The following is a 25,409-nucleotide window of genomic DNA, read 5'->3' as shown; positions in this document are numbered from 1 at the left end:
TTGTATAGATAGCAGAAATGAATGATGGAGGCAGAGTGAAGAGTGAATTCCTGTGGGTGATTGTTTTTTTTTTTTTTTTTTTTTTTTTTTGAGCAGTGAGGTGGTTAGTGTCAATAGAGCTAGTTGAATGAACTGGAAGCAGTGAGAGATGAGTTCAGGGATCTTGTAGTCATTGTAATGACTTTCAGTTGCATTGAAAGGGAAAATAGAGTCACTTCAGGTTTGAACTGGGGAGTGACATGACTTTGGGTACAGTATAACTTTGTCTTCCCTTTTCAAAGTACACTGTAAGAGAACAAAGGTAGAATAAGGGAGACAAGAGAGGAGGTTATTGAGGAAATCTAGATAAGAGCAGACGGTGGCTTGAATTAGAGGTTTGGTGTGTGTGTGTGTGTGTGTGCGCGCGCGTATGTATGCACAATCACGCATTGCTGAACAGTTAGTCACTAGGCTATTGGAAATGAAGACTGACTTAGTGTAGCTGTCTTAAGCATAACCAAGTGGAATGCAAGGTACCATTAGTATAAATGGCACACTTGTATTTGTAAAGTGAAATCTATTGATTAGATTGCCTTAAATTTCACCATTTCATGTGGGTTATTGTGAACAAAAATGTTAATTCAAAAAGAGAATTATGGGATGATCCAAACTCTTCCTGTAAAACCAAGTGAAAAGATTTCAATTTTTCTTGTGTTTGTTTTCACTGATTAAGCTGTCAGCTTGTGTTCAATTGAGATATAGATTTGAAACATTTCTGATATACATGTACCTTAACTTGGGAAATTTGACTAAAGCAAATCATTTTTCCTCTAATTTATATTCTTGATTTGGAGATGTGGATGCATCCAATCATAACTTTATAACCCCAGAGGAATGGGTGAAAAGGAAAGCAGAAGTTGCTTAAAAAATTATGTAATCTATCTATAAAACCCAGATGGACAGGATCATGTCAGATGTTAGCAGGGTCACTTCAGGTCTGTAATTGTGCTTTACAAGAAATCAAGTGTATCACCGTGCATGAAAGTTTTCTGTAACCCACCAGAAAAACTCAAGAGAAAATAGTAGGTGGAGAAAATTCTAATGTGAATTTATTTTGTACAGATTGCTTTAGTTTTGTTTTAAATAATTCTCCCTTTTAGTCTTTTGTGTGTGTGTGTGATGTGTTTATCTGGCTCTGTGTGTGTGTGTGTGTGTGTGTGTGTGTGTGTGCATGAATATGTATGTATGTGAGTGTGTATGTATGTGTGGGGAACGTATGTATGGAGTGTATGTGCCAGGGCACATGCATGTGTATGTATGTGGGTGCATGTTTGTGTTTGTATGCATGAATGTATGTGCACATACATGAGGGGGCACATGCATGTATGTGAATATGTATCTATGTGTATGGGCATGTGTGTGTGTGTGTGTGTGTGTGTGTGTGTGTGTACAGGCATGTATGTGAGTATGTATCTATGTGTGTGGGCATGTGTGTGTATGTATGTATGTATATGTGCGTGTATGTGTGTTGGGGCATAGGCATGTATGTGAGTGTATGTATGTGTTTGTGGTGGGCACATGTACATGTATATGTGCATGTATCAGGGGGTACATGCATATATGTCAGTGTGTATGCATGTATGTGGGCATATGTATGTGAATGGGATGTGTGTGTATGTGTGTATGTATGTGTGTCAGGGGCAATGATTGTGAGTGTGTTTGTGTGTGTATAGGCATATGTGGTGTTTGTGTGTGTATAGGCATATGTGGTGTGTGTGTTCATGTGTGTGTATGTGTATGTGTGTGCACATTCATTTCAGAGCATGTTCATGGATGAGTGGAATTCAGAGGATGACATTGCCTGGTTTTGGTCCTTACTTCCTTATCTTGTTTGAGACAGAGTCTCTTTGTTGTTTGTTGCTGTATAGATAGTTCTCCCACTAGCTTTCATGGGTTTTCTTGTCACTACTTTTTAACTTATTGTCAGAGTCATAGAATTATAGATACACAGTACTGCACCTGGCTTAATGTGGGTTCTAGAGTGGCAAACTCAGGTTCTGACATGTTAAGCGAGTACTTTAACTACTAAGGACCTTCCGAGCCTCTCTTTCTTTTTCCAAGGCAATAACGATTGATTGTGGTTTATGACGATTTAGTACAAAGGTTAGGAGTTTAGATTCCTGAGGGAATTGAAGAATTCAAAATACCGAAAAAAATCTATGCATTCACTAGTGCATTTGCCACAGCTGTTCTAGAGGAGGGTGATCTTTAATAGCACAGAGTGGATAGTAGCAATTGAAGGCAATTCCTTGAGATTGTGAGACCAAACAGTTTTGACTTACTGAAAACTCAGTGGAATTCTCTGTAGTGAAAGCCTAGTATTTTACTTGGTAAAAATTCAAGTCTACTTCTTTTCTTTTCAACATAGAACTGTTACATTTTTATTATGGGTGAGGGTATTGTTAATGAAGGTAATCATAGAAAGTATCTACAAGATACTTATCTTTCTGTTCCCTCCCTCCCTCTTCTGCCCTGTTCCCTCCCTTAGACCTCTGACAGGTGGGGTCCTCCTCCCCCACTATATGACCACAGCCTATCAGGTCTCATCTTCATAGCCTGCATCCCTGTCTTTTGTGTTCCCAATGTGCCTCTCCCTGTGAGATCACAACAACTTCTATGGCTATGTTAAATACAGTTTATTCAGCTGCACACACACACACACACACACACACACACACACACACACACACACAATGAAACAAGTTAGAAGGGTTAAATTCAATTTATAATAAGCTTTGAATTTGAATTATCTCCTGAAATCTGATGTTTATTGAATTGTTTTGTTACAGTTTAACATTTTACTCATTAAGTTATTGTGACTATTTGTGAATTTGTTGCTGTCTTTTAATTTCATCATATTTAAGCCATTGTTCATTACTCAACCTTTGTAAAGACTGTAAAGGTACATAATTTTACTGACTGCTTTGTTGTACTTGAACTCTTTTGTAGTACCTTCTGATATAGACATTAAAGTCAGATCTTAGATCCATATTTAAAAATAAGTAAATAACCATTCTCCCCAATCAAACCTTCATTTGTAATGTCTACCATTTTTCAAATTTTGTAATGAACGTATTATTTATATGTTGAACTTTATTACTTTTTGGCAATTTATATTTGTCAAAAGATGAGAATCATTCAGTTCTTTCAAGTACTGTTGTCTTGTTTGACCTATGGATTTCTCTTATCTGACTGGTGTTTTCTTTTGTTTGTTTCCTTTTGGTTCTAATAGAACATTCAAATAAAAACTTTGGCAGATGATGTGGTAAGGTGGTGTCAGCAGCATGTTATGTATTGCTTATGCATGTTACATTTTTATTAAAAAGTGGACATTAAAGCATTGATCCATGCAACATAGGAAGTGACTGCATGTTTCAAAAATAGAACAGAATGGGATAATTGCCAATAGACTAAATTCTCCTTTCCCCATATTAATGTAAGCAATTGTAGCCAGGCACAGTGGTGCATTCCTGCAATTTTCTAGCACTGAAAAGTGGATTACTGCAAATTGGAGGTCAGCCTGGTGTACATAGCGTACTCTAGGCTAGTCAGGGCTATATAGTGTTCCATCCCAGCTCAATAAAAAGAAACACTGTCTGTAAACTTACCTAAATAGTTGGGACAGATCCCATCTAAACTTTTATTATTGTAAAATACAACAAACTATATTTAAAAATTTGGTGCATGAGTATAGACCCTGGAAAATTGGACATTTTCTCTTTTGATAGCCAAATAAATTGTGAGTATATTAAATACCATTATTGATGGAAATTATTTACAAATCAAATGTGTTATTAAATTTAAAAAGCTTACATACTTTTAAACCCATACTATCATAATAATTCTTATGGAAAGTTACAAGCTAAGATTTAAATGCACCCTTTATACCCAAACTCTCCTGAATGATATTTTACACAATTTTAGTATTTTTTCTGTTTGAAGTTTCTTATCTACAAAAAAATGTAAAATAATGTCACTGCTCTAAGGAAATGAAAGTGTGTAGCTTGACTTCATTTTCTTACTAGAATTTAGATGTATTAAAAAGCCATTTTTGCATTAAAATGAAGAGTATAGAAAGGTCAAATCTGTATGTTAGTAATGCTGATACTCAGTACACAAGTGAAGTGAATGGAGAAGCAATATGTTAATTTAATGGCTAATTGCATATTAAAATGCTTTCATGTCCACCATATTTTTAAGTAAAATTAGACTCAGTTTATTTAGGATTACTAATATTGTTTTTCTTGAGTTGTGTGAAGAGATTATCTAAACCAAAATTAAATAATATCGATCAAATAATTTTAAGGAAATATTCACAATGTGAAGACCAAGATCAAAACCAGGGCCTCATGTGTTTAAGTGTGTCACCTGTTCTGTGCATTGAGGGAGTTGGCTTAGATGCCATTTAATTTTTCTTCCCACCTCCAAAGTACAGTGGTTTGCATAATCTCTCTGTAAGCAACCATGCACTCAAGTAATTTTTGTAATCCTAACTAAGCTGCTTAAAACTGCTTTCTTCAAAATACATGTTATGGTTTTAAAAACTTCCATTATTTCAATCAAGAAAATAAAGAATATGTCCTGTTTGCAGGGGGTCAATAAAATGTCATATGTACTGTAATAATGTTTGCAATGCTTTTGTATTTAAAAGGATGGTGGTGACATGACAGTGTACATTCATTGTCCTCTCAGCTAATATGTCTGCTTGCTTACTGTGACCTGATGATATTGCATGTGCTTTCTAACAGATACTAGAATAAAACTGAGTCACCTTCAGTTTTATGAATTTTACTAATGTTTGGTGCCCAATATTTGCTGGTTTTCAAATTGAATGGCCCATTCACATGCAGGTAAAGTCCTTGACTCACTTGATATGAAAGAGCAAGCTTATTGTTAGAGATTGTACATGGTATCAATGGTTTAAAAGAAATACCTATAAAGAGTGAGAGTTCATCAGAATAATATTTGGAGGAAGAAGATAGATCTATTTTCATTTCCAAAAAATGAAATGAGTGATTTAGCTTTGTTTCACTTCCTATTGGTGCCAAGTATTTGGCAAAGAAAAAGCTTAGGGATAGCATCAACAAGCCCCAAGTGTATTCTGCTCTCACAATTTCCCTGTAGTGTAGAGAAGAAGAAATGGTGAGAGAGAAGGTGACTTTCCTTCCGGCCTGATTCTGGGAGAGTGACTTTTCAGTTTGGATTTGAAGTCACTCTCTGTCTTCAATCTCCATGCTATTCAGTTTAGGCAACTGCTACATTGACAGTTATTCATATATACTTGCCAGTGCAGAAGAAAAACGTTACCTTAAATCTCCCTTTGAGTTTTTTTTAAATCAGTAGCTGTTTTCTTTCTCTCTTTCCATAGCATTTTAGTTGGCACCAAAGACTCATTTTTGCAGAAACAGCCACCATAACATTTTGATCCAAAGTGTCTTTTCACTTACTTCCTGTGCAAAACCGAAATGACAAGTGACTAAATTTTACTTTTGAGGAATGTTTTCTCACCCCCAGACTTCTGAAGCTTAAGAACAAAATAGTCCAATCTCTAACTTGAGCTTGCTGCTTACAATAACATTTTGTCAAGAGACAATAATAATATATATTATACTAAGTGCCATTTTGATGTTTCCATTCTTCATGTTTATGGCTCCTGATTCTTTTCTTAGGTCTTTTTTTTTTTCTGTTTGCAGCGTGACCGAATTACAAGTTTCAGAAAATCTACCGTCAAAAAAGAAAAACCTCTCATTCAACATCCTATCGATTCTCAAGCCGTGATGAGTGAGTTTCCAGCAGCTCAGCCGTTATATGATGAACGATCTCTGAATTTGTCTGAAAAGGAAGTTCTGGACCTCTTTGAGAAAATGATGGTGAGTTTGACCTCTAATTTCACTGTCTTTTAAAACTATGTGTGTTCAGTTAACACTGCATTTTAAATAGGCATGTTTATAGGGAACATTTATAACTTATAAAAGGACAGACCTAAACCTTATTGACACAACAAAAGTATTTTCAAGAATATCTTGGTTATTTATTTATTCATTTATTTGCCAAAATGCTTGTTCCAGTCAGAGGGCCTAAAATCAGGGGCAGATTTATTTCTCTTTGTTCTCTAGTGTTTAGTAGTTCGTGCCATAAGAAATCAATTTCTCAATTAACTAATTTGTGTGCTTGCTGGTCCAAAACAAAATGCACCTAAGTATACAAGGTCTGTTGAGTACATATAATACAGATGGGAAGGCACAGTGTAAACAACAAAATGGTAATTGCAACCAAGGTCTTAATTCATTCAGTTTTCTCATATTACCAGCAGATTTTTGTAGCATGTTACTTAAGTTTCTTTTTGTGTGTCTAAATTACTTCTAAAATAATAATATAATATTTGGATTATTCAACACTTTTTTTTGTTTGTCTGAAAAGGGGTTAAATGAATCTCAGATCATCTTTCATTGGTTAGCTTGACGAGATTTCTTTTAGAGAACCCAAAACATGATTTGTTATTTATATATTTATTTATAAACATGCATTTTATATAAAGAATTCTATAACATTTGTAACAGACCTTCCTTTGTCAAACAAGCCTTAGTCCATCTACAATTATTAATACATCTTCATTAGTCCTCAGTTTCCTATTATGTTGTCCTGTCTTAATTGCCAAAAGTGATGACAATAACAATAAAATATGAAAAATTCCTTGATATTATTTTGCTAAAAACATTTTCAATCTTCCCTCGTGTTCTCTCGCTCACCAGTTATACTCCTTCTATAGGAGGAGGTTATTATACAAATATATTTTGTAGGATATATTTTACATTATTATCAATATATCGCATGTCATTTATATCATTGTCACCTACATAAAATATATATACTTTCATATTGACAACAAAATGTATTCATATCTAGTGATGTGACTACTGGATTATTCAGTTTTATTTTTAATATTTTGATGATGACTATATTAATTTTTATAATGACAGTGCTACTTTAGATTCCCCCATTAACACAAAGACTCCCCTTTTTTCTATATCCTTGCCAATAAATTTTATCTTTTGTCTTTTTGAACATGCTCATTCACACAGGCATGAGATGAGTTACAACACTGTGGGTTTAGTTTGTCTTATAAAAAGAGAAATAAACCAGACACAGAAAAACAAATACTTGTGATCCCACTGTTGTATATAATTGAAGGAAGTTGATGTGATAGAGCTAGAAAATAGAATGGTGGTTACTTACCAAGAGTTCTTGTTTCCTTTTCTGTTGCTGTGGCAAACACCATGTCCAAAGCAACAAGAGGTGGAGGAAAAGGCTTGATTCAGTTTATACTTCCTGGTAACAGTTCATCACTGTGTGAAGTCAGGGTGGGAACTCAGGGCAGGAAGCTGGCAGTTAGACCAATGTAGGAGTGCTGTTCACTGGCCTAATTCAGAATTTGTGCTCAGATAGTTTATTTTTTTTAAATAACCCAGAACTACCTGTTCTGGAATGCCACTGCCCACAGTGGCCTGGGCCCTCCTACATCAATTATCAGTCAAGATATCTTCTCACAGATAAGGTTACAAACCATTTGATTGAGTCACTTCTTCAATTTAGGTTCCCTACTTTCAGGAGACTATACATTGTGACAAATTGACAATAAAGACTAGTTACAACACAGGGGTTGGTGTATTTAGGGGATGAACAAGGAGATGATTGTCCAAGGATTTGGTTATCTATGGGGGAATAAGTTACAGAGATCTATTGTATAAAGTAATGATTATAATTAATAATATATTATATTGAAAATGTGGTGGTTTAATAAAAAGTGTTTCAAGCACAAAATATTTGAAAAATATACAGTGATGAGCTGGACTTAGTCCCTGAACAACGTGTGCATTCTTTAGAACATTGTATTTTACACAGTAAGTACAGATTTTTATCAATTGAAAAGCTTATAAATGGAAAATAAACATAAGTGAATATATTCATTGAGTACATATCTTTATAGTATGTTATAAAAATTTGTACCATTTTTCCTTTATTAGATAAACCCTGATCGTTGTACAGTTGCCAAGATTTCTTATAAGTTTATTACCTTGTCATACTGTCACTGATAATATCACTGATAGCAGCAAAACAAAAACATTGATATACACAAGAATATTACTTTAAAAATAATAGTATAAATAAAACAGAAATAACCTTTATGAGAAACATGGTTTGATTAAAATTTAACAACCAAGGTTAACAGAGACTTAATTTTTTTTATTGAAAAATAAAATCATTCATATTGCATCTCAATTGCTATCCCATCCCGTGCATCCTCCCATTCCTCCCTCCCTCCCGCTTTCACTCCATTCCCCTTCCCTACGATTGTGAAGGTTGGGGACCTCCACCCCTTGAATATGATGCTAAGGTATCAAGTTTCTTCTTGGTAGTCTGCTATCCTAATGGAAGACTTTTTAAGGATTGCATCTATTCTTTGAGAGGTTTTCTTGCACTATATTTATTTATATGCTATTTTTAGTTTGACCTATACTGCTTTACAATGAACATGTTCTTTTCGGAATCCACATTTTTAAAATTTACAATGTGTTTATGGACCAGACATGAATTACTTTACATGTTTCATTTTAGTTGGTTCTTATGACTATTCTGCCCACTATGTACTAATTTTTAGTCCACATTTTCAAATACGTAATTTGAGCTTCAGAGAGAGAGGCTAAGAAAGTTGGTTCAGTAACTTGCCAAAGCTATTAAGTGGGCCAATTGATACGTATACTTAGGGACATAACAAATCTAAAGCATTGGAATTTTGCTAACATCTATATTTATCATTCCATTAAAGCTATATAAAAATATGTTTCCAGTACATACATACATAGGGTATGAGGTAAAGAGTTGAGGTAGAACATTTCCTACCGATGGTAACACTTTATCTGCCCCTTTATATAAACTTACCAAAGGCAAACAGGTTTATGATAGAAAGTTGTTAAGGTATCATCATTGTAGTTGATTGGGAGAAGGCACTGATGTTACTATTTCTGAAATACAGAAGAAGATATTCAGATACAAAATGTTTTTGTATCTGAGGACTCCTTGCAGATATCCTCTTTACAAATAACATTTAAAAATGTTCTTGTACTATTTGATGGCTACTAAGATGATCTGGTTAGAGTCTCTAGATGTTACTGTTATTGTACTTTTTCTGTTAAGCAGTGTTTGCAGTTTCTAGAACTACCATGCAACTGTGTATCCTGTTTAGTCTAAACAGGTGTGTTTGGCTTTTAGGATGCCATACCCCAAGTGTAAAAAGCTTTTGCAACGTTGTATCAAATAGAATCTTTCCCAAACTTCCTTTGCATTAGATGCTTAACAGCAAGTGAATTACTTTAAAAGTTCTAATACAGTGGATTATTTAACATTTTTGAAAAATGGTATGTTTTCATAAAACAGTGAAAAACCAAAAAACCCTTTATTCAAATTTAATCTATCTCATTTTTATAATTGATACTCTACCTGCTTGAGAATCAAAAGCACCAACAGCATATCTCAGTGTAGCAGCCAGTAGATGACTAAGTTTAAAATTACAGCAGATTAGGACTTTTTATAAGTACTAGCTATTTTATTATTAATTGTTCAATATCAATCCTTCCAAACATTTGGTTATTTTTGAAGTGAATGAGAACTCTTAAATGAGAGGCCAGTTAATAAAAAGAACTACCTGATATAGTAGTACATGCTTTTAATAGTAGCATCCAGGAGTCCAAGCTAGGTAGATCTCTGTGAGGCCAGTTATAGGCCAGTCAATGGGGCTACATATTGAAACTATATCCTGTCTCAAAGAAGTGAATGGGTTACTTTTACTTAAATTATGAATGCTTTTTTGACACACACACCTACTCTGTGCATCAATAAATCCCTTTTTATATTATAGATATTTGGATATTGGACTTTCTAAATATTAGTGCCACTGTCTATTGATGACAGAGTTAAAGGTTTCACATATGAAATTGTTAGGTAATTCTTTCATAGAGCATACACTTTCTAAAAAACAATATGTATTTTAATATTATATAGATATGCTTTGTATCCTTGGCATAAAGTAATGATCACAAATTTGTATGTGATAAGTGTTTAATTACCGATTTTGTATTCCACCTGTTAGAATTCTCACAGGTCATCTTAAATCTTTAAGTCATTTTTTCCCCTTTCCCTTCATTAATTTACACAGAAGAGTTGCCTCTGGACACCAGGTGCTCTAATTTAACCCAAGTATATTGTGTTCCCCTGACTGATATGAAGGAATTTTTTTTTGTCACTCAGCACAAGGTTTTTACAAGTTGGTTAGCTAGGCCAAGCACATTTGAGTGCTTTAGCATAAGTAAGTTTAATTAACAGTTGTTACCACAAAATACATTATTGGTAAATTAGGCCTTCACAGTTATAAAAAGCCAAGGAGTAGTTGTCAGAAATGATTAGATTCTAAGAAACTGTTTAGACAGCCCAATTTCAACAGGTAACATTTACATTTTCTATATCCTTTACTCTAATTTAGACCATGTTCATTGCCAGGATCTTTCGTAGATAATACACTTTATTTTCCTGTGAAAAATCCTGTGGAAAACATGTAAAGGAGTAGCAACATGTACTCAATAAACAGATGCCAAAAATAATCTGGATCTGTTGGAGGTTTTGTTGCCACTATTATTATCATAAAAGGCTGACAAGGGAAGGGGAACACAGGCAGTGAAGGAGAAGAAATTAAAGAACTAGGTTTGCAAATTAGCTTTGTAGTGGGACACCTTCACAACCTGCTCTTTCTGTTCTCGATCTGCATAGAGAAATGTATTAAAAATACAATTTTGTTTAAAATGACACTTTTGCTTTTATTTATTTGTATGTATGTATTTGTATGGGTGTATTTGTATGAGTACATTTTAGCTATTTTTAATTGATCTGTGCTATGTGCTAGACAGTATGTAATGTGCTTCAGGTTTAGAGATAAGTGCAGCATCTCTACTTACCCTAAGAGAACAGAGTTCTCTCTCAGGGATACAAATAAAGGTAAGCAAGGCTTTCTTAGTTTTAGGATAGCTGTGGATTGGCTGCTTTAGTGGGGATGTAATCCTTGGAGCCTTTTGTGGAGGCTCAGGAAAGAAGCAAATGAAGATGCAAATAAACTGTGAGAAGCCAGTGTCCACTTCTGAAAATCAGTCTTTATTTTTCTGCTACCATTCCATTCTCATAGTTTGAGTAATCCATCAAAATTCATGGGCTTCTAAATCCTAGGCACTATTTTAAATTCTAGAGGGGAGGAGATGAGAGGAGGGAGGAGTGGAGAGGATAGAGTAGAGAAAGCAGCAAATACCTTGAAGAAAACCCAAATCATCAAGGAGTGTATGTTCTGATTGGGTGACATATAGAAACAGAAGGTGGTATTGTGAAAAGAAGAAATAGCCAAAACAAGTTTCAAGTCCAGGTAAAGTTGCTTTAACAGCTCTCTCCAGAATGCTAGATACTTTGTTGTTGCAGAGGACATAAACATCAAAGAAGTTCCTCACCGAACTTCACTTTGTATGGCCTGCAAGCTAACAACGATTGCTTTATGTTTTGAATTTTTATTTTATTTATTATGGGGGTATAGGCATGTTTGTTTACATTACTTTACTTGGGTTCTTATATCTACCACCCTCTCTAGCCCAATCACTTCTAACACCCCAACACGAGGTAAGAGAGACAGGTTAGTGGGGAGAGAGGGCACTGAGATCTTTTTAGACAACTTCCTGCTGATTACGGGCATTGAGTTTCTTGAAGCAAGACAAGTCTTTATCTCCTCAGGATCTCTCCAGTTCCTTCTTCTGTCTCTTTTCTCATGACAGCTTGACAAACCAGCAACAGCAGGAGCAGAAACCAGCAGGAGGAACAGGTGCACCTCCTCTCTCAGTGATCTGGTCTTTTTAAACTCTCTCTAGAGTCCCCAGAATTAAACTATTTTCAACTGGCCAAATCACACCCCTGCTTGAGCACACTCTAGGCAAATGGTCTGCTGTGGACAATCTGAAGCAGCTCCATATTCTATACCAGGGATTAAAAAAAAACACACACTCATATAACATAACTGGGTTTCTAAAGACACCAAAATTCTCACTACATTTTCCCTTTTATGTTTTATGCCAGTAATTTTACTGTGTTTATTAAGAAATTATAAACAGAGACTTACCAATGAACTAAACACTTTGGAAGTCAGTAGTCAAAGTTTTTTTTCTGTAACCTGGTGATTCTTGGCTGCTCTTGTTGCTTTTGTGTGAAATGGCTTCTTGCTGTTGAGCTATGCCCCCAAAGCCTTTTCCTCATGGCAAGAGATTACCTTGTGTGTCTCTTTTGGACCTGAATTCATTAGTCAAATGGCAGCCTTTATCACACCATCTACAAACCCCAGGAAGCCTTGGCTTTCTTTTGGAGAAGAGCCCATTGCCTCCATAAATAGCTTCTTCCCTTTTTGGGAGGAGAGGAGGGGGGAAGTCCCATATTTCTTATAGTTACTGTACCAGACAATTTGAGATCTGAAACCTTTAGCTATTTGAGCATAGTTTCCTTTTAAATGACGGAATCTCCCACAATTGAAGCACTGGACATTTTAATCATGAAGACCTTGTGCTACTACTGGGAAAGCTAAGGGTGGTAAATTCATAACCCCACACTGCTCCTCTGGAGGTGCAGTTAGTTGGAAATTAACCCTTCTCTTGATATGAGGTATTTTTCTTTAACCCTTTTGCCCTGTATGGCCTCCTGTTCCTCCCACCCCACCTAGAAGTTACGAGGACTTGAAACCAGCCGAGTCTGTTTCCCTCTTTTGTCCTGCTGAAAGTTCCTGCTCTCAGTTACCAGGTCTGAACCTCTTCATTCTCCCCTTTCCAGGGCTTTTTACTTTCCAAGTGCTTTAACCTCCACTTGCAAACTCTCTATATGCACAGCCAATTCTGCAATCCTTTTTTTCATTTTCTTTTACTTTATTATTATTTTTTGTTATTTTTCTTTTTTCATATACATTTATATTATTACACACATATATAGTAAACTTCATACAGAGAGAAGAACCACGAAACAATGAGGGCTTATATAAATGTTACATTCATAGTGTTTTGGCTATTTGTATTTGGCAGCCTTGAAGAAAACATCTTTTCTATTTTGATGTGTCTAAAATTCAGGATGTAAATCCATGTCTGTCATATCTCATTTTTATAAACTTAAAACATCTATCTAGATCTAAAAGCATCATAACACCTAAGCAATTAAGCTTATTTGTAAAACTGAGGTCCTTTAAAATGAGGATAGAGTGAGTCTTCTGGTTTTCATATTTTGTCCATTTTTAAAATTAATTTTTAATTTATATTTTCAATTTCCACTTTGATTGTAGCCCCCTCCCACTTCTTCTCAGTCCCTCCCACCCACTCTCTTCCCCTTCTAGCCCCTCCCCTTGTCCTCAGAAAAGGGGAGCCATCCCCTACCAACCCATCCCAGCACATCAAGTCAAGGACTGAGCTCTTCCTCATCCACTGAGGCCAGACAAGGTACCCTGGTTAGGGTGAAGTGTTTGAAAAGCAGGCAACAGATGACATTTCATCCGTTTATTTGTTTCTCAACCCTCTCCATACCCACTCGCAGATTTCTAGTTGTTCAGCCATTCTCCCAACTTTTTTGAAGAGGAATAAGGGAAGACAATGAAAAAGAAACAGAAAATTCCCTGAGAGCAAGCGAGAGAGAACTCAATGGCAGCAGCTGCCATAAATCTTTTGCTGACCTTATCCTCAAACAGTATATTCTCTGTACCCAGATGTACCCAGCATTAGAAACCAAGTTCCCCTTTTGCCTTGCCTATGTCTGGGCACCACTTGTCATCTTTTAAAATCTATTTTATTGGGTTCTTATACCTCTACCTCCATTCCAACCCTTATTCTACCCTAATAACTCTTCCAATCCCCCAACACTTAGTAGGCGAGAATGAAGGTTAGAGAGTAAAGGAGATGTAGACCTCTATAGGCTGCTTCCTGCTGATTAGGACATAGATTTCCTTGAGGCAAATCCAATTTTGTTGTCAGAATATTTGGCAGCCCAGTAAACCAGCAATCCAGTAATATAACAATGAGACAAACTAGCAGCAACAGGTGGAGCAGCATCCTCTGCAGGCTCTCTTGGGGGGCTCCCCCATTTATACTTCTGCAAAATCACCAGAATTAAACAATCTTCAGCTGGCAAAGATCACATTCCTATTAGTGGACGAGGCAAATCATAATCCTCTGCTGTGAAACAGCCTCTTATTCCACACCTGGGATAAAAACAACAACATATTCACATAACATAGCTGTTTTTAAGGAAACCAAAACTCTCACTACTCTGGTGTGTGTGTGTGTGTGTGTGTGTGTGTGTGTGTGTGTGTGTGTGTGTGTGTGTGTGTAAAATGTGTAAATGCAGGCAGGAATGCCACAATGTTCATGTGGAGGTCAGGTGATAACTTGCAAGGGCAGGTTTTCTCAGTACACCTACTATGGGTTCCCTGGGGTCCAACTCAGGTCACAAGGCTTAGTGTGGCAAGCACCTTTCCCTGCAAAGCCACCTCACTGGCCTGTTGCCTTATGTTTTAGGTGGCTAAAGAGAAAACTTTCAAGGCACATAGTAATTACATAAATTTCATTGTCTACAAATGAGATTTTGTTGAATGTAGCTGTGTCTATTTTTAAATTCATGTTCTATGTTGTCTTTGTATTGCTGTGATTTATGCTAGCCTGGCCTATATAAGAGAATTCAAGGCTACCTTAGGATCCACAGGCCCTGTCTAGAAAACATATACCAAACCAAACTGGAACAAAACCAAAAAAATAACCAGAAAAGAATAAATACCAAGAAGAGACTTGATATCCTATGAGCATATACAGGGGGAGGAGATCTCCCTCAGTCACAGTCATAGGGGAGGGGTGTAAGGGGAAAATGGCAGGAAAGGAGGAATGGGAGGATACAAGGGATGGGATAACTTTTGAGATATAATAGGAATAAATTAATAAAAAAATTATAAATTTGAAGCTAAAGAATTCTCATCACAAAAAAAGATCTGTTCAGCTACTAGCTAACTAATAAGATAATGTTTCTATCCTTTTAATCTGAGCTGTACTTGATATCTTGCCTCTAATAAATACAATATGGAAAGTAAGGAAACTAAGGTAAATTAAAATGAGACCTTAAAAGAAAAAGACAGAGACTATTTTGTGAGCAAAACCTAAACTTTCCTTGCACTGAAATATTTACAGAAAAGCTTTGTAACCTCAGGATTGTCTTTAAGCTTTTTGAATTTTATTCCTCACTTGGGAAATAGTATACATGAGAATACATGTATGTTTATGAATTCATGTGTGTGTGTATATACATATATATGCATATATATACACATACATATTTCTACAAATAGCCTCATTATGTCAGATTTTAAACTACAAATATATATGCATATGGAAATGTGTACATTATAAGATGAAGACAGACAAGATTGAGAAAAACTTGAATGAATGAGATTTTTTTCCAATGAATTAATTTTTTACAGACAAAAGCCTTTAGTTTCATGGTTGCTGTTCTTGGGTGTAGATATTGTGTTCTTATTTTTTTATGGCTTTCTTTAAAACAGTCAACAACTATACTATTTCTAAGTTCATCTTATTTTGATATTTGGCTTGACATGTCACAGTCAAATCAAAAGGCTGACAAAGAAGCCTAAATTCAGGGCTGAAGAGATGGCTTATTGGTTAAGAGCACAGGGTGCTCTTCCAGAGGACCCAGTTTCAATTCCTAGCACCAACATGATGGTTTATAACTATGTGTAACTTGAATCCCAGGAGACCTGACATCCTTTCCTGATGTCTAAATGTACTAGGCACACATGTGCTACATACATATGTGTAGGCAGACACTCACATGCTTAATTAAAATACATTAAAAACAAAATTCCAAGTGGAACAAGTGTAGTTCAGCAAAAACCGAACCAGAGCATTGACTTTTATTGATCCAGACCATTAATGAAGTTTCACCAGGACAAGTTAAATGCCCTTCCCCTTTGATGGTAGCCAGTTGTGCAAGTAGTATGGTGTATTTTGATTTCTTTATATTAATGGGTTCAAAATGTTCGCTAATGAGGGGTTCTTAATTAATGCTATTAGCAACATGGACTCTTTCCATTTTCTCTCCTATATCATTGATATATAGATTCTCCACCTCATGGCAGTGACTCCAGATAGTATCTAGCTCTCAGAAGAAAGAATTAGCAGCAATTCAAGCAGAACACTGATATAGAAGTTGGGTCAGCTGATATGTGTTATTCCACATGGAGTTCTTTGAAAAGATGTTACTTTTTAACTAGACACTTTTTTTTTTTACTTAAAAGAGAAATGACTAAATTATGCTGAATTTTAGCTACTTTAAAATACTTTATATTGCAATAACCAGAGATTTTTTTTAGGGAAGAAATTTATTTTTTCTTTTGTCAAGTATCCGAATAAGTATAGATTGTATGTTTAGCATTTTTGTTCCCTTCGTACTCTTCTATTTTCACACAATAAATATCCATTATTTTACATATCTATATAAACTCTTGGAACTACAAGTGAGGGGGAACATATATTGGTCATTCTGATACTAGCTTATATTTCTTAGTATGGATAGGGAGAAAAATATTTTCAAGTTTGATACTTACCTCGTGTCAAAATTGTGTAATAATTTTACTGTATTTGTTTTTCATGTATTTTTGACATAGTCTCACTCTGTAGCTCAGACTAGTTGAGAAATCATTATGTACCTGAGCCTGGTACATGATCGCCTTCTGCAGCTTCTAGAATGCAAGGTTTCTAGGTATGAGTTATGACTCAGCTGTGAACTTTGGTTTAAAATACTTCCTGCAATGACTGTTTGAGTTTTCCACATGTAAGTTTGTGGTATTCTTCCTATTTGTCGCATTTCCATAAAGCATCTTATTAACTACTGCGTGTATTTTGGCAGTATGTTTCCGTTAAATTGTTCATTAGGGACTCAAAGAAAAATTCTCTTTCTGTCTCTGTCTGTCTGTCTGTCTGTCTGTCTCTCTCTCTCTCTCTCTCTCTCTCTCTCTCTCTGTATTGAAACAATCTTGCTAATAGTACGATAAGCTATTTTATAAAACAGTTGTATACATCTAGCTATATAGTGAACCTCCCACGCTTGACAGTCACTTTCCTAGTCCTCGCTTTAGCGCATTTTTTGCAATGATTTCTGTGTGTCTTCGGACAGTGTTTTCTGACAAGGAAAGCATTTTATTTATTTTGCATGTATTACTTCAGCTGCTTTTACAAAAGTGTTTCCTAGCTGCTGTGAGGCCTTTTGTTCCTTACTATTAAAGACAATTCAAAAGAGGCTCATAAACATGTGTCATTAAGTTTATACACTATCACTAAGGTACAGGATTGAGATCATGTGATTCTAATTATTGTTGAGAAAATGGAAGACTCTGTCTTCATGCTCTGGCTGCTAGGATTGAAATGACCTACTAATGTGAGGTGGATTTTTACTACCATTGTCTAATATTTTAAGTACAGTGTGCACATAAAGTGAGGGTCATCATTATGATTAATATGTGACTGCTTTTGAAATGATGACTTTAATCATTTCCATTTTGTAGAGACAGCTTATCAGACTTAGATTTTTGTTATTTTTACTATGTGATAATAGAGGAGAAGATGAGAGTTAAGAATAAAGGATATAACAGTCACCCATTTTCTTGTTCCCTTGTGCTTGCATTATTGGTATTATACTATTATCCTCAATCTGTTGTCTCTATAGGAGTCACTTAGAGTTCCCTTTCCATTTTCTGAGGGCTTATTTGGTTAAAGCTAGATAAAATAATCATTAAATACACCAAACACTAGCTGGGATGTGTTGCAATGCACTGAAGGTTAATAAATATTCATTGCAAATATCCCACTGCTTCCTTAAGCTGGTTCATGTACCATTCAGTCTTGTGAATCCAAGGAGGAATCTAGTGCATATCTTTGTTAAGTATTAGTAAGTCTTATTTTTAAATTTTTGAATGACCACCATTTGTCAACCCCATTGGGTCTTTTATGTTTATCTGGCTATCAGGTGCCTTTGACAGGATCTTGAAAAAAGAAACAGATGAGGAAGTTGTATACCAAACTTAGTAATAATCAGTATTATGCCTTTGCTTCTGTTTTTAGGCTCATTTTATATTCAGAAATACAATCCTTGCACTATATCCCTTTGACTTTGTGTTTCTACCTGAGCCCCTATATGTTATGTAGCTGTAGCCTATGTAGTTCAAAAAAGTTACCTGAATCCTTTGAAAACGTTAGGCAGTTGATCAGTGCCAGGTAGAACTGACCACTAATTAAATTACATTTAAAATTTTGGTATTTTCATTTGAATTTAAGAAGTAAAATTTTTTTCTTTTTCAAAGAGTTAGAATTATGGAATAAAAAATGAAGTTCTGGATATAAGGATGCATATCTGACAGCTTTAAGCAGAAGGATTGTGAGTCTGGGCTATCCTAGGCTACATAGCAACATCCTGTGTCAATCAAACAGAATACAACCAAATTCAAACTTACCAACAAACCATGAAAATTATTTATTATTACAATAAATATAAATATACAAATAATTCATTTCTCTTAAAGGTGAATATCTTCCTAGCTTGGGATTTACATGTAGAGGAAAGAGAGAAAAATCAGAGAGGGATGAGAAAGCATGAAGGAAATATTTAATGCAATAATACTCAGCTGGCACAACTTCTAACATTCTCAACTATTTTCATGTAGTTCCTTCTTAATCATTTTAGTGACACACTATTTGGGATTATAGGTATAATTTAGTGTTGTAGCATGTGCTGTATATGTATGAGGCTCTGGGTTCAAGCCACAGCACCAAAATAAGTAACTAAATAAAATAAAAATAAAAACAAATCAAACAATATTTGATGAAGTAAAGAAACAAGTCTAAAGAGAGGTAACTATGAGATGTGAAAACAGGAAAGACATGATGTTTACAATTATGGTTAATTGAATACTATTGTACACTTGGTCAGTTATTTAGACTTCAGCATAGTTTTTAATACTATATTCCTCATATCTTGTAGATACATTAAACAAATATGAAATATGCTTAAAATTTGCTTTGTGTTTTTACTATTGAAAGAACTCTGTGTTTAGTAGTTTCATATTCAATTATAGTGTTTAGAGTTAATATTGAGTTATGAGTATTGCTCTATTTAGTTTTATTATTGTATTATAAAGCTAGAGTTAATGATTTGGAAGTATCAACTCCATAATTAGTAGTATGTTTTTTAATTCAGTAAGAATGAAATGGGTCATTATAGACTCCTCTGTTCATATGAATGTTACCCATTCCTAACCAATGTAGATAGCAATTTCATAAGTTTAAAAAATGCTGATGATTCTGAAGCAACTCACAATATTTAAGGAAAAGTCCCCATTTTTTCTTTAATAGCAAGAAACAGGGTTCAAAAATATTTAGTAAGTGTTTACTATATTCCAGGGACGAGGACCTTTCTTTGTTGGGATTACAGAGATACATTCCTGCCTTCAGTTACTTTAGAGCAGTGTTTTTCAACCTGCGGGTTGTGACTCCTTTGGGAGTTGTATATCAGATTTCCTGCATATGAGATGTTTTCACTATGATTCATAACAGTAACAAAATTATAGTTTTGAAGTAGCAGTGAAAATAACTTTTTTTTGGTTGGGGGTCACTACAACATGAGGAAATTTATTAAAGTTTCACAGCATTAGGAGGGCTGAGGACCACTACCTTAGGATTTTATGGAGATAGTTCTAGGACAAATTATTAACATAAGTAAACTTACTATAGAAGAACAGGATGAGGGTTTCCATTTCAAAATGTGGCAGTGTGGAAAATCTTGCAGAAAGCTTAGTAAATGAACAATGTTTTAAAGTGTAAGGATTGGCTGGATGCAGATTTAGTGGAAGGCAGCGGCTCATAGAGCAAGAAGTGGCAGAGGAAACAGCACCATGTAAAAATAGTGGAAAGTATGAAACAACATATTATATTTAACAGTCAGCACATCATAAAATCCAAGGTCAAAAGAATAGGTGCTATTTCAAGATGAAAGAGAAGCCTGGTAGTATTTGAGAGTGGGAAAGATAGATTCTAAGTGATGTTACCTGAACATATATTGAAACTGGTATGTGTATTTTAGCCTGAGAAAATGCAGACTTCAAAAAAATATTTTCATGGTTCTTAATTTTCTTTAATACAGCTACCATTCTCTTTAGTTTGACAGTTAATAAAATTCACTTAAAATGCTTCAGTATCTTACATTTTTGAGCATGAGAATTCTTATTCTGGTTTTTGAAAGTAGATTAAGTATTAAAAGATACTAGTTTGCTCTTCAATCAGAAGAGTTGCAGCAACAGGCTATATATGGCATTATAAGAATTGCTTGCAGAGCCACATAGTGAAATATAGTTTGATTAAGGAGCTGTTGCCACTCCAGAACCAATTGGTCTGTCTAAGTAAAAAATATGTGGCTGCTGCCATCAGTTCCTTATCTATGTCTTCTCTGTTGCCCCCACACCAGCAAGATGGATGGCCTGTTCAAGGCCTATTTCTTCACATGGTTTATTTCTGAGACTATACCTTTTATAAATGCATTTCATTGGTAAAGACTAAGCCACATGTCTGTACTGAAATTTTATGTAAGGGAAGTAGACAAATACAGTATTTATGGACTCAATTTTTTATGTGAAACTGACAGTGTGAGGATGCATTAAACTGTAGAAGGAATGTCAAAATGATGTTGGGCAGTCAAAAATGACAGTTGGCCACTGGAATCTTTTAACTATCTCCTGAATGTTAGATTTTTCTCAGTCTTCATAACTCCAATCCAGGCTAAATATTTACTGACCTTACCATCTGATCTGTTTTCAAGGGATCTTATACATGCCTCCACTATAACTTAGATCATGAATTATTTATGTTTGTTTAGTCAACAAACATACATAGCATTTACTAAGGATCAGATATTGTTTCATAAATAATAGAATTGAATTTGAGTATAAAATCAGTTTCTCAATTTTACAGTCTTAACAGCCTAGCACAGTTCCTTATCTATATTATATTCCCAATAAATAAGTGATTCTAATTTTAAAAGAAAAGAAGACATAAAAGATCACAGCCCTTGACTTTTAATGTAGTATTCATACATTCCTGTATATATTTCATGCCAGTCTATAGGGAAAAAACTTAAAAAAAAAATAAACTTCTCACAGATGGGAAGGTAGTGAGTGAGTGAGTTCTCTTCTAGCTACAGTAGTAGTAGTAAGGGAATATTTGGTTAAGACAGCAACTGATGTAGGGATAAGAAGTGGCAGATGGAGCATAACTTATAGTAAATATGAACATTTCCTAGGCACCAACAGAATGAATTTAGGTGTTTTAGGAAAATGTAAAAAGTTTAAAAATGCAAATAGACCCCTATTTATCACCTTGCACAAAGCTCAAGTCCAAGTGTTTAAAGACCTCAGCATAAAGCCAGAGACACTAAATCTGTTAGGAAAAGAAGATGGGAAGAGGCCTTGAACTCATTGGCACAGGAGACAACTTCCTGAACAGAACACCAACAGCCCAGGCACTAGGATCAACAATTAATAAATGGGACCTCATGAAACTTAAAAGCTTCTGTAGGGCAAAGGACACTGTCTACAGAACAAAACAGCAGCCTAGAGATAGGGAAAATATCTTCACCAACCTTGCACCTGACAAAGTGCTAATATCCAAAATATATAAAGAACTCAAAAAATTAAACACCACCAACCCAAATAACTCAATTAAGAAATTGGGTTCAGAGCTAAACAGAGAATTCTCCACAGAGAATATTGAGTGACTGAGAAACACTTAAAGAAATGCTCAGTGTCCTTAGTCATCAGAGAAATGCACCCTGAGATTCCATTGCACACCTACCAGAATGTGTAAGATCAAAAATTCAAGTGACAGTACATGTTGGTGAGGATGTGGAGAAAGGGGATCACTCCCCCATTGCTGCTGGAAGTGCAAACTTATACAACCACTCTGGAAATCAATCTGGTGCTTTTTCTGAAAATTGGGAATAATGATACCTCAAGACCCATCTATACCACTCTTGGGCTATACCTGAAAGATGCCCCACCATACAACAAGAACATTATTCAACTATGTTCACAACAGCCTTAATTGTAATAGTCAGAATCTGGAAACAACCTAGGTATCCTCCAACCAAAGAATTGATAAAAAAAGACCTGTGGTACATTTACACAATGGAATACCACTCGTCCATTAAAAACAAGGAAATCTTGAAATTTTCAGGCAAATGGGTAAAACTAGAAAAGATCATCCTGAGTGTGGTAACCCAGACCCAGAAAGACACACATGGTGTATACTCACTTATAAGTGGATATTAGCCTGACATAGATGTCCTCTGAGAGCTCATGACAGATGCTGGGACTTCTGCTGAACTCTGGGTGGAGTGCTGAGAGTGGTATGGAAGAAGGGGCAGGGGATGAGAAGACCTAGAGAGTTCAGGAGTGACTATCAAGGCTGAGAATGTGGACCAGGGGGGCCTACACAAACTGTTACTCTAATCAAGGACAATGCATGCAGTGAACTTAGACCCTCTGTTCTGATCTAGTCAATGGACAGCTTATTCTCCATGGTTGTGTGTTGGAGGTGAGGAGCAGAGACTGTCTCTGATATGGACTCTGGTACCCCCATTTGGTCACTATCTATTCCCCTTGGTGGAGAGGCCTGATAGGCATACTGAGGAAGGGGAAGCAGGTGACCCAGAAGAGACCTGATAGTCTGTAGTCATATGGTAGGTGAGAAGATCCCCTTCTGTCAGAGGTCTAGGGGAGGGAAATAGGGCAGAAGAGGGAGGGTGGGTGGGAATGAGAAGATACAAGTGAAGGGATAACAATTGGGATGTAATCTGAATAAATTATAATAAATTTTTAAAAACTCAGTTCTTTAAATATTTGCCTTAGTGCACCCAAATCACCAATTTAGAAAATTCTATCTATCTATCTATCTATCTATCTATCTATCTATCCTGACTTTTACATATTTTGCTTATCTCAGTACTGAAATATATATATATATATATTTTCCTCTTTTCTTTTTAATACACAGCAACATTCTTAAGCTGTTGTATACATACATATACATAATTTGTTATTCATATTTGTTTTCATGGGTAACTGATCTTGGAAGCATTGGTCAAAGTGTAATTGTGTGTGTGTGTGTGTGTGTGTGTGTGTGTGTGTGTGTGTGTGTGCTATAGAGGTAAATAAATAGCTTATTTAGGACTGTATAATGCATATCTGTTATATACTACCAAAGTGTTCTGTAGCCTAACTTTAAAATATTTTTCTCAATGTTTAGGTGGGTAGAAATATAAATCACAAATACTTGTGAAATATAAACAAATTTATGGTATATCAGTTGTTAATAGTGAATTATCCAAAATATTTTTGTTAAATAATAATTGCACTAATAACTTTTGAAGAATTTTAGTAGCAATTCATCCATCCTCACAGTAAATGTTCTTTCTAACAGGAGGATATGAACCTTAATGAAGAAAAGAAAGCTCCTCTGCGAAACAAGGATTTCTCTACAAAGCGTGAGATGGTTGTCCAGTATATTTCTGCTACTGCCAAATCTGTAAGTAGGGACACTTCTCGGGCACCAGCAGAATGACTTTAGCTCTTTGCTTGAAAATTCAAAAGCCTTAGCTCTTTATATTCTTACCTTAGTGCACTCATATTACCAATTTAGGAAACACACACACGCACACACGCACGCATGCACACACGTACGCACTTTTACACATTTTGCTTATCTATCTCAGTGCTGGACTGTTCATTAGACATGAGAGATCCACTATTATAAACACAAGACTAATATGGAATTCTCTTTACAGAATTCAGTATATTTGAGGGCAGAGGATTTATGCACTTATTAAAAACTGGCAGTGTTTTACTAGTATTCCATTTACTATACAGATTGTTACATGAACCTTTCAGACTATTTGGGAGAAAATACAAACAACGAGCCACCTTTAATTGTTTGCTTTGAAACATGTAATTTTTTGGATTTTTTCATATGTTGTTTTGCTGTTATGAATGCAAACTGTGTACGCTGCATCATAATCGATCTGGTAAAGCTCACCTTAATGTGAAGGAAAGCACACATCAGAAATTTTAACCAAATATGTATAAATTTCAAAACCTATGATTCATTGAAAGAATTTATTGTCAACAAGAAAAACGTCCTGTTTTAATAGATTTCTTACTGCTTTAATATATTTAATTTATTTATTTTTGTTATCCTTCTAAGATTCTTTGAAAAGTACCTTTCAGGTTTGAAATTGTTGTAGGAAAAAGGTAATTTTGATATGACAAAACATATTTTCTTATATTTCTGAAAAGAGCTTTACATGGCCAGATTTCATAAAATCACTTTATGTATCTCTGTATATATATGTACATATATATACACATGTATATAATTTATATGTATGTGCATGAATATATTATATTTTGGTATTTGTATACATGCATTGAAAACAAAGAATTTTCGATTTAAACCATTGACCTGAAGAAAACATTCTTCACTGTAAAAGTATATTCTAATGTAATTTGGCTATCTCATTCATACTTTTTAGTACATTAATTCCAGTAGCAACAACTGAATTTTGCAATTGCATTGATTCTATATTGTACTTTAGGCAAGCTAAATCTGAATGATGAACTGTTTAAACATAATGCATTGCAGCTCTGCCAGAGCCTAGAAATAGCATGTTTTTTAATTTGGTTCTGGTATCCAAAGGCAGAAATATGTTTCGAGAGATAAGTGAAATTTGCCATGAGCATCGTTTTCAATAGAATTAGGTGATGCATAGGGTTTTTACTTTGAAATTCTGATGAATCTCTTCTCATTTTTGCTCTCAAGTTATTGTTCCCAGTAAAAAGCTTTAGGAAATGCAGGACATATATTCAGTGTTGTTTTTCAAATGCCTAAAGGCATGTATACTAGCAAATTTATATAACTAGATTTGAGTGCAAAGTGGAGATAATATATGACTAATCATGTGGTGTTTTAATGATGGATTTATTAGTATCTCTGGCTTATTTGTCGGTGTTGTTTGGGTAAGTGGGACTGACTATAATGAAGATTATATGACGTTCTCATTCCTTGACCTTTGGATAATTACTTATTATCTATACACAGCATATTTTAATTTATGTTCATACTATGTTCTCTTCAACTGATGAAAGCAATGTACCCTTTAAA

At 35.1% G+C, this 25,409-nt stretch overlaps 1 protein-coding gene across 3 annotated transcripts in view; it reads left to right on the top strand.

The window, feature by feature from the left end:
• DIAPH2 (diaphanous related formin 2) overlaps positions 1–25,409 on the top strand; it is a 696,864-nt gene that overhangs the window by 44,847 nt on the left and 626,608 nt on the right. For 2 of the 3 annotated variants that reach the window (XM_084790930.1, XM_084790928.1), the window contains exons 2-4: positions 3,272–3,304; positions 5,733–5,909; positions 23,673–23,777. In XM_084790930.1, the coding sequence (XP_084647056.1) occupies positions 3,272–3,304; positions 5,733–5,909; positions 23,673–23,777 (315 nt within the window). The remainder of the gene's footprint in view (positions 1–3,271; positions 3,305–5,732; positions 5,910–23,672; positions 23,778–25,409) is intronic. The other variant, XM_084790929.1, reaches the window with a different exon arrangement.

The sequence above is a fragment of the Acomys minous genome, assembly GCF_964271855.1.
Source record: "Acomys minous genome assembly, chromosome: 7".
Taxonomy (NCBI): domain Eukaryota; kingdom Metazoa; phylum Chordata; class Mammalia; order Rodentia; family Muridae; genus Acomys; species Acomys minous.
Note: the sequence above shows the minus strand (reverse complement) of the source record. Positions and strands in the feature narration are given on the sequence as shown.